This window comes from Beta vulgaris, chromosome 1 (genome assembly GCF_026745355.1).
Source record: "Beta vulgaris subsp. vulgaris cultivar EL10 chromosome 1, EL10.2, whole genome shotgun sequence".
NCBI lineage: Eukaryota > Viridiplantae > Streptophyta > Magnoliopsida > Caryophyllales > Amaranthaceae > Beta > Beta vulgaris.
In genome coordinates, this window is record NC_079202.1 from 16,232,768 (window position 1) to 16,246,331 (window position 13,564).

General features: G+C 35.5%; 1 protein-coding gene across 1 annotated transcript; it reads right to left on the reverse strand.

Annotated features, from left to right (window-relative positions):
- Positions 1-12,119: 12,119 nt before the first annotated feature.
- LOC109136303 (uncharacterized) lies at positions 12,120-13,055 on the reverse strand. Its single transcript, XM_019252258.1, has one exon. The coding sequence runs from the start codon at positions 13,053-13,055 to the stop codon at positions 12,120-12,122; it is 936 nt and encodes a 311-aa protein (XP_019107803.1).
- Positions 13,056-13,564: the final 509 nt, after the last annotated feature.

Sequence of the window (13,564 nt, forward strand, 5' to 3'; positions counted from 1 at the left end):
GTAGCTGATACTAAGGTTACCTTCTTTGCCTTTTTACTTAGACATCTTCATGTTGCTGAGCCAATTTCAATAGTGACATCTTCCACTTATGTTTATGTATAATCTACTTCTTCACTTTAGAGGTTGCTAGTAACATCGAGGTTTATATGACTTTTTAGACCTCTTAAGATCTCCAACTCCTTTCAGATTGTGTTGACATTAAGCCCCCAGGACGCTTTAGTTTTGACTAGCATTGTACCTGTATTCACATGCTACACACATATTTGTTATGTATTTTTGAAAATACAAAGATAAAAAGCCTAGTGTAATCATAACTAGAATTGCACTATTAAAGTCACAATATATAAGCTATATACTCTTGCCCCCTTGTGGCTACTTCAGGAAAGAGAAAAAATTAGAGTTCACTTATCTAACTGAGTGCCCTTCTTCCATAAGATGTCGGCTCCTTCAGCTGCTAGAAGTAGCTGGGTTGAGTGTCAATTCTTGCCATATTGACATCTTAAACTTTTGACTGAAGTTAGCCACAAAAATCGATGAATTTGTGACTTTAGTGTTGTCCTTTGATAAGAATGGGTGTTGCATGATAGCTTAATCTATATACACTACACTCAAGTTATCTCAAAACAAAGTTATCAGTTACTAAAATTTCGAAATGACAAAAGAAAGTCGATTGTAACTAGTAAGCTAACTCAAGTAATCTTAAAGAAGGTTACCTGGTTATTTGTGTCTACTAAGAGACTTACGTAGTATATGTGTGAAGATTGCTAGTAATGTGAGGTGGCTAACACTTAGGCGACGCTGGTAGCTAATGTGTTGATGGTAGCACTTGATGGGTTAATGAAGGCGTTGAAAAGTTCCGGAAGGCATTGATGGGTTACTGACGGCGTCTACAGGTTACAGAAGACATCTACATCTTATTGAAAGCGTCTACAAGTTGATGATGGTGTTGACAGGTTCTAGATGGCGTTTGAGGTGATTCTGCTATTGAGATTTGTACCTGAAACATCTTCCACGAAACTGAACAGAATAGTTTAGATTTAAAAACTTAAAGACACTGTCGTATGTTTGTCGTAGCCGATAAATCATTTACGTATATCCATCTTCTATTTCAGCTTGTAGGATTTTATTTCATCAATTTGTTAGCTAGCACCATCTACTCCTTGTGCCAACTATGCTTTGGCCGTACCTACAATCAAAGTCTCACACTTTGTTTCATTGTTAGTAATTTTAGAATTACAAGTAATAATAAATTGTATTATCATGTTCCCTGTGGTGACTTTGGCGCTATACTGAGGTAAGCTCCCCTGAAATTAGAAGAGTCGTCAACGTACAGCTTCCATACACCCTTACCTGTTACTCGGTTTACCCGTTGAATTTCTCTTCTATGCCATAGTTGCTGTGGAAAATTACCATTTTTCAATTCGTCTTGAAATTCCTAGTTTCCTTAGAACAAACTTAATAAGATAGTTAGTCATAAGAGTAGTAAGACCCATTTCAAGGTAATGTCTCGACTTTTTAGATGTTGCTACTAGTGCAACAACAAGTTTTTCTAAAGAAGTGTCTAGTTTCAATAACTAGGAAGGACTTCTTGGTCTAATAAGTAGGTACTTGTCAGCTTTCGGCTTCCATAGCTAATATAAAACTAAAAACTTACTGCTTACAGCTAAGTATAAATATAAAATCTTACTTGGTCTCAACTTCGACAGGAAGGAAGGTGTCGATAATAGTTCAGCTCTTGAAGAGCTACTTCACGATCATCTGTACATTCATTTAATTATACTTAAAACATCATAAAAAGATGACACTTATCTGATGATGTCGAAGTGAAATAGTTTAAAGCAGCTGCCATTTCCTGTCAGCTTTTAAATCTCCTTCAGGTTTACAGATTGGATGCTTGGATGCTGATGACACCCGTAACCTGATTTGGGTATGCTTCTATACTCCTCGCTAGGTTACTAGATAGCCTAGGTTCTTACCTGACAATCCAAAGGTGTGGACACCTTGCAAGCTGCTCCAACAACCGAAAGAGATGTCGAACAACATATTTCGTTTTCCCTTCATCATTTTGTCCTGTAGAGCTTAGTATTATGGCTGACATTCGCAGTCTCATGGAGTTTAAACTCAAGCCACTTGTCTAAATTCAACGCAACTTTCTTCTGGGATTCTTCATTGATTGAATACAGATGAGCCAGATTAGGTGTAGAAGTAAAGTAATAAAGCACTCCACTAGAAAATGTTGCCGCAATTACTCCAAAATTGGAATTTGTGAGCCCCTAAATGCATTGGAAAATGTGATGTGAGCTGATTTAGCAAGTCTTCTTTTGAACTTACGTGGAGGTTATAGATTGCTTGTTTGTATCAAAAGGGGGATTTTGCGGACATGTGTTTAGATGGATGATCTAGCCATCGGCCCCACGGTGGGCGCCAAACTGTTTATGCCAAAAATCGTCAAGGTGACAATCTTTGGTCGGGACGACGACTACTAGATTTGATGAGAAAAATAGATGGCATAATTTAAAGGGAAAAAGTAAAGAGAGAAGAGATACAAGAAAATGGTGACGCGAAAAACCCATGAAAAGGGATAAAACCGCGGGTGGCAATGAGTCCACCAATCCACTATAATTTGGACTTTAAAGCCTTTGAATACAAGTATAATATTTTTAGCATATGAATGAAAGATAGCTGAATTTATCTAAGTGTGACTATGAAAGTATAATTAAATAGCATAGGTGATATATGGTCCTTTGGTTCTTCCTACGAGCCAATATTTATAATAGTAGGGTTGTTGGAGATAGCCTTAAACAACTCCCTAAAAATCAGGAATTAGTTGCTGGAATCTCAGACTCCACTTCTGACAGCAGCTACTGGGTCATTTGAACTGCTCTTCCTACTTTTTAGGCACGCAAGGAGTGATGTTGAGTATACTTCTCTTTAGACTTGGTCTCCTTGATTTTAGGAACTGATTTTCTTGACTTTAATTGAGATATTTTAACTTATATTGACTGCTGTAATATTCTCGTCACCTGGTAACTGCATACTACTGCCATAGCTGGGCACGCCTTGGCTAGTTGTTCCTGCTTAGAGAATCTGATTAACCAGAGCTGCTTATAAGCTGGTGTTGCCTACTGAAGCTGTATTGAGCGCTTAAGAAAAAGAGTCATAACAACGAGGAATCATCATTATTGTAGAAGGATCTTAATTGGTAACCTATGACGAGGAATGATCTAGAAAATTCGATCTTTAGCGAAGATGCTCATGTGGAGTTTGGCATCGTTTATTCAAGCAGCTTCAGGAGTCCCAATGTTGGGTAAGATGAGAGAAGGTCTCATTCGAGGATAGGAATTATGTTTGTTGCAACTCGATCTTCTGGTTTCGAGATTACAGAATCAGGTCATCAGATTCTAAGAATGGCTAATTCAATCAATCAAATTCGTCCCAAGTTCATATGATGACTTTCGGAATCATCAAACATAATAAATGCATCTTGTGCAAGGCCCTCCGATTCGATTTGGGGAAAGTTTCGACCTCACGAATCTTAACGTTTTATCTTACGGGGTAAAACTCTTGGTACCCTCAAAGCAGGGTCAGAAGTCATCAAAGAATGTGGCTTCTTTGACTGTTCAATCAATAGAATCCTAGGTAGAAATTTCTGCTCAAAGACCTTGAAATTTATCATCTTGTGGATTACAAAGGATTCAACAAGATGAAATGCACCACTCTATCTCTAAAGATCGTCTGAGTTCAGCATCTCAACATATTATCTCATCATATTAGGTCTTTTTTGACAAGACATGTAAAGGTAGCAAAAGTCGTCCAAATGTTAAGGTTAATTTGGATTGGATCAGCACCAAGATGAATTTTCTTAGTAGGATATGTAAGAGCTCATGAAGATTACCTTAATGTTTATTTGCTTTATGCTTTATGTTTGGTTGATATATCATTAGCTCCTAATCTCATTTTCTAGTTAATGCAAATTATTGCGATGTTCAAAAAAGCTACTGTTCAATTTAGATGATACATTTTTAGCAAGTAATTTCTTCATGTTCAATACAATGCAACAATTTGATCATATACACTATTCAGATATTAAGTTTGATAGGATTTTCTTTACTATGTAAATTAAAATGTTATTATTTAGGATGACGCATCTATGTACATTTTATATAATGAAGTACTTTTCAAGTTTTATACTTCTTGGTAATAGATAACTATGAAATTAATGGTAAAATTGTGTATTTGGGAGCATAAGAGCCAGCTCAATATGTTAAAAAAAATATTGGTTAGGTTAGGACCCTTCAGATTCAAAATCCTGAATTCTACTCTATTAGTATGTTAGTATTTTTTCGAGGAAGGTTTCTCATTTTTTATATTATTTCCATTACTTACTCAATATCCTCATTATACTTATTGTATACACACAATTTCGAGTCAAAATAAATAAGACAAGAATCCAAGTAACAGAGAAATTATATTCCAATATGTATTGACACAGCAAGAATCCGAGTCTTTAGCGTCTGACATTAGCGTCCGTCTAACAAAACAGACGGTATCCGCAAAAATAGTGTCTGTATTACCATCAAACGATAAATAGCGTCTAATTTAGCGTCCGTTTATGAATCAGACGGCAATAAGCGTCCGCTAATGGACGTTAGCGTCCGTTTTGGACGCAGACGCAAATTAGCGTCCGTTAAGCGGACGCTAAAGTCCCTTAGCGGACGCTATTTTCGCGGATATACCAAGAATTCTTTGACCCCTCCCCAGAATTTTTCGACCACACCTTCCCCAAATCGCTTCTACGAAAAACCTAACCTTTCTCTCATTTTCGCCGGCGAATCTCTACCTCCTGTCGCCGGACACACCCACCGCCGCCAACCCTCGCAACCTTGCCGCACTCGCCGCTGCTTTCTCTCTCTCTTCGCGTGGCGTTCTAAACCCCATCGCCAAACCTCACTCTCTGTCTTCACATGGCGCCGCAGCTCCTCTCTCTCTTCTAGGGTTGATACGTCGTCGACCGTTGGCCGCCGCCTCCTTTTCTCTCTCTTCTACACTTGTTTCAGGTATGGATTTATACTTTAATTTTATTGATTTTTTGCTTGAATTTCTTGTTGTTAATTGAGGTTTTTGGTATTTATGATGTATAGTTGTTGTTCATAGTTGTTGTTGTTGTATGTGATGATTGTTGTTGTTTTTAATTGTATTGTTGTTGTTGTTTAGTGAATTTGTTGTTGTTTTTAATTGTATTGTTGTTGTTGTTTAGTGAATTTGTTCTTGTTGTTTTTAATTGTATTGTTGTTGTTATTTAGTGAATTTGTTGTTGTTTTTAATTGTATTGTTGTTGTTGTTTAGTGAATTTGTTGTTGTTGTTTTTAATTGTATTGTTGTTGTTGTTTAGTGAATTTGTTGTTGTTGTTAAGTGAATTTGTTGTTGATAATTGAACATGTTAAGTGTTGTTGTTGTTGATAATTAAATATGTTAAGTGTTGTTGTTGATAATTGAATATGTTAAGTGTTGTTGATAAAAGAACATGTTTAGTATTGGTGTTGTTCATCAACTTGTTTAATTTATTCATGATAATTAGTGAAGTGATATTATTAATGTTACATGCTTTTGATAAATTGAGTGATTAATTTATTACACGTATATTTAGTTGTATCGAATTGAGTTAATTTTTTAGTATACTAGACTTAGTGTATATTTAGTATATGTTCACTATATATTTGTGAATGTATTTATTATGCAGTGTTGTTAATCTTTTGAATTTGTTAGTAATTCTTAATTATTCATAAATTGTCTAATATTTGTCTACTACATATCTTACGTACTTCTATTAACAAGTAGTGAATATAGTGAATTGATATTTTCTAGTTGTATGTAGAGTTTTAAATTATGAAAAGGAAGGAACGTATCTGGATGTATAACAGACTTGATGGGCGTTCCCTTAGAACTGAGTTTGTGAAAGGAGTTGATAAGTTCATTGAGTTTTGTTTACAACATCCTCATTTAAATGTCTTCTACTTACTCATGTTGCTTTGGCAATTTTCAAGCGAAAGATAGAGACTGAGAAAATAGATAGAGGAAGAGGAGGAAGAAGAAGAAGAAGAAGAAAAGGAAAAAAAATATAGGAACGAGGGTGTATAACGAAGTGGTGGCTGATAAAAGTATTAGGATAATTATTAGGTTTTATATTCAATTACTATTATGTGCATTCAGTATACAATAAGTTTATATCAAACTATTTTACTTTTGGTCAAAACAAATCACTTTCAAGTCAAAATGGGTAACTTTTTATTTTATGTATTATGCAGACAAGGACTATTGCATGACGTTGTTTGAAGAGTTACAAACAAATAGGGTTTGAAAATCTTAATATATAATAAAGATCGTGGCAACTCATCTGTTACAACCAGTGTGGTTTATAAGAAAGTTTTTCAAAATGTTTGAATTGTGTATTGAGTTGTAATTGACCTTGTTTTCTTTGTATCAATTTAGATAAAGTGCAATTGTTTTTTTTTTTTCATAATGTGTAGTCAATTCAATTTGATCAATCTCATAAAAATGAGGAAGACATTAATAACATCTCTCTTTTTGTCTGACAAATAGTTTATAATATCATATACAAATATGGCTCCCGTGCAGTTTTTACACAGGCTAAAAACTAGTATTATATACATATCATATAACCTGCATCCATGTGCTAAGTTTCAAATATTGTCATTTTTATGCATTTTGTTGCTTAAATAATCAAGTGATCGAAAAATATGTATAAGCTTTTTTTTTATATAAGCTCGTTTATGTTTGATTGCGCTTGGCTTGAGCTCGAGCTCGAGCTCGAAAATAAACGAGCAAGCTCGAGCCGAGCTTGAACAATGAAAATTTAAACGAGCTAAACTCGAACAAGAATTTTGAAAGCTCGGTTAGGCTCGAGCTCGTTCAAGCTCATATATTATTAATCAAGCTTTGCTCGAACAAAGCCATACTGATTTGCATTTCCGATTCGCCTCGATTTGCGCATTGATTTGAATGTTGAAAAAAAAGCCTGTTCAAGGTTTTACGGGTCATTTTATCCCCACCCATGCCATAAGGGATCAGTTTTCATGTCAGAATCTACAAAAAATGATCTGATTGGCCCCTATTCGCCTCGATTTGCGCACATTGATCTGACTGTTCAAAAAAGAAAAAGTCAGTTTAAAGTTTCACGGGTCATTTTAACCCCACCAGTTTTGAGCTCAGAATTTGAAAAAAAGAACCAAATGCTAGTACTCTAGTACGTAAGCTGGATGTAGTAGATAAACAGTACGTAATACGAACTCTGTAATCGCACATGCAACACAGCAGAACCTTATAGACTACTAGTACTACTTTAATAGTTTCATGTAGTACTCGTAGATAGTATCATTAAATCACATTGAGAAACCACAATATGTCCAAACCAGAATTTTGGAAAATATTTATTAGTTTACTTGTCTACCCTGATGGCTGATTGGCTGATGCCAACAATTATGCAAAGTACTCCGTAGAATTTAAAAATCCCAAAGAGCCCCCCTTCTTCCGTACTGTACGGGGGATCAAGATAAACCGGTTTGGCTTTTAATCTTAACTATGCATTTTGAAATCAAGGGCACGGGTGTAAATTGAGGTTGATTTATACTTTAATTTTGAATTTTTTGCTTGAATTTCTTGTTGTTAATTGAGGTTTTTGGTATTTTTGATGTATAGTTGTTGTTCATAGTTGTTGTTGATAGTTGTTGTTGTTGTGTGTGATGATTGTTGTTGTTTTTAATTGTATTGTTGTTGTTGTTTAGTGAATTTGTTGTTGTTTTTAATTGTATTGTTGTTATTGTTTAGTGAATTTGTTGTTGTTGTTTTTAATTGTATTGTTGTTGTTGTTTAGTGAATTTGTTGTTGTTGTTTTTAATTGTATTGTTGTTGTTGTTTCGTGAATTTGTTGTTGTTTTTAATTGTATTGTTGTTGTTGTTTAGTGAATTTGTTGTTGTTGTTAAGTGAATTTGTTGTTGATAATTGAACATGTTAAGTGTTGTTGTTGTTGATAATTAAATATGTTAAGTGTTGTTGTTGATAATTGAATATATTAAGTGTTGTTGATAAAGAACATGTTTAGTATTGGTGTTGTTCATCAACTTGTTTAATTTATTCATGATAATTAGTGAAATGATGTTATTAATGTTACATGCTTTTGATAAATTGAGTGATTAATTTATTACACGTATATTTAGTTGTATCGAATTGAGTTGATTGTTTAGTATACTAGACTTACACTAGTGGAAAAATGAAGAAGGGCTGCGCTAAAAAAGGCATGTAGGGCTGCGCTTTTTGACAGCAGCCCTTTCAGTAGCAGCCCTTCACTTTTTAAGTAGGGCTGCGCTAGAAAAGCGCAGCCCTTAAGCTAGAAGGGCTGCGCTAGTTAGGAAAAAGCGCAGCCTTCTAGCCCAGAAGGGCTGCGCTAGTTAGGAAAAAGCGCAGCCCTTCTGGGCTAGAAGGGCTGCGCTTTTTCCTAACTAGCGCAGCCCTTCCTACCAAAAAAAAAAATTTTTTTGTCATTTTTTTACTCATAATCTCACATTTTCTTAAATTAAACAGAAGAGAAGAGAAACGAAACAAAAATACTAAACCCAAAACAATAAAAAGAATGAAACGAAAATGAAAAAAAGGAACAAAAACTAATATACAAAGAGAAGTATACAATAAGTATACAAGAACATTAATCAAAACAAAGATGAAAATACAAGAAATTATATACAAAGAGAAGTATACAAGAACATTAATCAAAATAAACAAAGAGAAGTATACAAGAATAACATTAATCAAAATAAACAAAGAGAAGTATACAAGAACATTAATCAAAACAAAGAGAAGTATACAAGAACATTAATCAAAACAAAGAGAAGTATACAAGAACATTAATCAAAACAAAGAGAAGTATACAAGAACATTAATCAAAATATATAAACAAAGAGAAGTATACAAGAACATTATAGATCTGAAAATACAAGAACTACAACCTAATAATGTTTAAATACATAAACAAAACCCAAATACATAAATTAAGGAAAAAAAAAATTTCGGAAAAACTTAAAATGGCTATTTGGAGGCTTAAACGAACTCGGATGGCTTAAAAAGCCTAAACGTCACGGACTCCGTCGCCATGTTTAGTGCAAATCATTTCAAGGTTTTTGTCGCAAATGTTTATGGGAGTTTTTGAGAGAGAAGAGAGGATGAGAGAGAAGAGAGGAAAGGAATAATGAGGGACGTGAGAGAGGAGAGAGAATGAGGGATAATATATTTGACGAATCCCCGCTCAATATTTCAAAGCCCGCGATTCCGAAATTTCAAATTTTTTCAGGAAGGGCTGTGCTTTTTTAAAATCGCAGCCCTTCTTACCTATAGAAGGGTTGCGCTTATTTAAAAAAACACAGATCTTCACTAGTAGGGCTGCGCTTTTACGAAAAGCGCAGCCCTTCCTGCGCAGCCCTTTATGTTTTTTCCCCTAGTGTTAGTGTATATTTAGTATATGTTCACTATATATTTGTGAATGTATTTATTATGTAGTGTTGTTAGTCTTTTGGATTTGTTAGTAATTCTTAATTATTCATAAATTGTCTAATTATTTGTCTACTACATATCTTACGTACTTCTATTAACAAGTAGTGAATATAGTGAATTGATATTTTCTAGTTGTATGTAGAGTTTTAAATTATGAAAAGGAAGGAACGTAGCTGGATGTATAACAGACTTGATGGGCGTTCCCTTATAACTTTTTTTTTTTTTGCTAAGTAAGAGTAAGTAGTATTAATCACCAGAAACTTTTTACAATCAACAACTAAACCTTAGGGAGCAAACCAACTAGGTTGGACTCCTCCACAAAAGGAAAGCAACAAACTTTTGCTAAAAGCTATACACTTTACATTTTCCTCTTTACATTTTCCCACCAATCTATATCTTTGCTAGAAATCTTCCTAGGCAATACACTGGTAACACGCATAACTATACACTCTCTGATGATTCTATATACCTTTTCAGGTCTCCAGACAATCATGTTCCATTGAACTTCATTTCTTGCCCACCAAATATAGTAGACACTAGCTGTGATAACTGCAGCATGTATTTGCTTCACTACTCTGGACTTTCCACTTCTGCTGTTCATTATCATCACTAGTCTCATCAGTTGATCCTGCCTACTTTTAAAACCCAGCCATTCAAACACAGACTTCATGACTCTCTTTACATGGGAACATTGGAAAAACAGATGTTGATGACTCTCTGTGTGTTCACAGCAGAGTTTACATTGATCATCAGTTATAACCCCCATCTTACTTAATCTATCAGCTGTTTTGAGTCTACCCTGAATAGCAAGCCAGCTGATCACTCTGTGTTTAGGCACTGCTAGCCTATTCCAAATCATCTTATCCCAGTACACTCTCTCCTCTTCTTGTGTAATTTTGTTATACACCTCCTTTATCTTGAAATGTGTCATGTTCTTCATCTCATCTTCATTGTAGTGAAGCTTCATGGTCTCTTTAACATTACAGATTTGCTTCCAATACCAAGAGCAGTTCTTTGGTGGGATATAACCCCACCAACTGTCCTCTTTGATATACACCGCATGCACCCACTTGACCCACAAGCTATCTTGCTTAGTTGTAATTGCCCATACATATTTTGCAAGTGCTGCCATGTTCCAGTCCTTGATTCTCCTGAATCCAAGGCCCCCTGAAATCTTAGGTCTACACACCTTCTCCCATTGAATGCTACCTGGGACAGTGCTAAAGTAATTTCCAGACCATAAAAATGCTCTACAAATCTTCTCAATATCCCTTAATACAGTCTGAGGCAGCATAAAGACTTGTGCCCAGTAGATATGAAGACTGAGAAGCACTGAGTTTATCAACTGGACTCTCCCAGCATAAGAGATGTTCCTGCTACTCCACATTTTGATCCTTGCACACATCTTGGTTAGCAGCACTTCACATTCAGCTACATTCAACCTTCTAGCACAAATAGGAACCCCCAAGTACTTGAAGGGTAACCTACTATGATTGAACCCTGAAACCTCTTTAATTCTTTGGATTACTATTTCATCAACATTTGCTGTGTAGAAGTCAGATTTATGTTCATTCACACACAGCCCTGAAGATTGAGAGAACAATTTGAAAGCCTGCAGCATCTTGTATATGGACTGAAACTCACCACCACAACACAAAATGATATCATCAGCAAATGCTAGATGAGTCAGTTTAAGTGTTTTGCATCTAGGATGAAACTGAAATGCTCTTGATTCACTGAGCTTCATCATAATCCTTGATAAATACTCCATGCAGATGACAAACAATAGAGGAGAAATAGGATCTCCCTGCCTTAGTCCCCTTTTAGATGCAAAGAAGCCATGAATACTTCCATTAATCATCAGAGAAAACCTAGGTGTTCTAACATAGTTCATTACCAACTTTATAAACATCCTAGGAAAGCCCAATTCAATCATCATCTCTTGTAAAAAATCCCAATCAATAGTATCATAGGCCTTTTTCATGTCTAATTTCATTAGACAACTAGGCTTAATACTCTTTCTTCCATATAATCTCACAAGGTCTTGACATATCATAATATTATGTATGATATATCTTTGCTGAACAAATGCACCTTGGTTCTCTGCAATAATGTCAGGTAATACAACTTTCAATCTGTTGCACAGCACCTTAGTGATGCATTTATACAACACATTACAGCAAGCTATAGGTCGAAATTCAGCCACACTACTTGGACAGCTTACTTTTGGAATCAAGGTTAATATAGTTGTATTCACCTCTGTTAACAATTTACCTGTTTGGAGGTAATTCAGTATAGCATGTGTTACCTCAGCTCCAACTATGTGCCATGCATCCTTGAAAAAATGAGCTCCAAAACCATCAGGGTATGGAGCTTTATTCCCCTCAATTGAGAACATAGCTGTTTTCACCTCTTCCCTTGTGTACTCAACTTCAAGGATAGCAATATGCTCTGCTGTTAACCTTGGACCCTTCTCAATTACTTCTTTCTTCACCGGAATTCTATCATCCATAGCTCTACCTAGTAGATTTTGGTAGAACCTAAGGAAACTCTCATTCACACCCAGCACATCTTCTTGCCAGACCCTTGCTCATCATGTATAGCATAAATTGTATTTTGCATCCTTCTAGCTTTAATTGACTGATGAAAGATTGCACTGTTCTCATCTCCACCTATGCACCAAGCTAATTTAGCTTTTTGTGCCAAAAAAGCCATGTATTGTTTATGAACTCTACTGTACTCATGGCCAGCAGTTCTTTCTTTATCAGCTAACTCAACATCACCAGGCTTCTGATGTAACTGGTCTTGTAATGCTTTGTATTCAGTAAGAGCAACCAGTTCCTTACTTTGAATCTCATCAAAGCCTGCCTTATTTAACTGTTTGAGAGCCTCCTTAACCTTCTTGAGCTTCTTCACCACCTGATACATAGGAGTCCCCACCTGAATACTACTCCAAGCTTCTGTAACAATTTCATCAAATTTCCCAGAAAGACTCCACATATGGAAATATTTAAAAGGCCTTCTTCCCATCTGCAACTGAGGATAAACATTTATTTCAACTGGACAATGATCAAATAAGCCTTCAGGTAAGAACTGAGCTGCTGAGTGCTGAAATTGGTTTATCCATTCCTGATTGATCATGACCCTATCCAATTTACTATAGACTCTACTTTCTCCCTGTTGCTTATTATTCCATGTGAATAAGCATCCAGTGCTAGCCATATCTTGCATACCACACACATTCATACAACTACAAAGATCTGCAATCTCCTGGTGTCTCACCACAGATCCAATCCTCTCATTAACATTCATTACACAGTTAAAGTCTCCTGATAATAACCAAGGGCCAGTAATGTCCTTAGCCAGGTCCTCCAAGTCCTTCCAAGCTTCTCTTCTTCCATTGCCATCATTAAAAGCATACACAAAAGTACAATAAAATTCCTTTGACCCCTGTCTATTCAGAACTCTACAATGTACCAACTGACTAGTCATAGCTATTATGTCTAAGGTAAAACTACCAGGCTTCCAAGCAATCACAATTCTTCCTCCTTTATGCAAAGCTGAATTGGATGTGAAACACCATCCATGAAATAGATTTAAGTAAAGACTTCCCACTTGTCTTTACCTTTGTTTCAAGGAGGCTAACAAGACCTACTTTCCTTGAGCTCAAGAAGCGTTCCCTTATAACTGAGTTTGTGAAAGGAGTTGATAAGTTCATTGAGTTTTGTTTACAACATCCTCATTTAAATGTCTTCTACATACTCATGTTGCTTTGGCAATTTTCAAGAGAAAGATAGAGACTGAGAAAATAGATAGAGAAAGAGGAAGAAGAAGAAGAAGAAGAAAAGGAAAAAAAATACAGGAACGAGGGTGTATAACGAAGTGGTGGATGATAAAAGTATTAGGATAATTAGTAGGTTTTATATTCAATTACTATTATGTGCATTCAGTGTACAATAAGTTTATACAAACTATTTTACTTTTGGTCAAAACATATTTCT

Coding starts and splice junctions, on each gene's coding strand:
- LOC109136303 (XM_019252258.1), bottom strand. CDS start 13,055: ATGACTAGTCAGTTGGTACATTGTAGAGTTCTGAATAGACAGGGGTCA.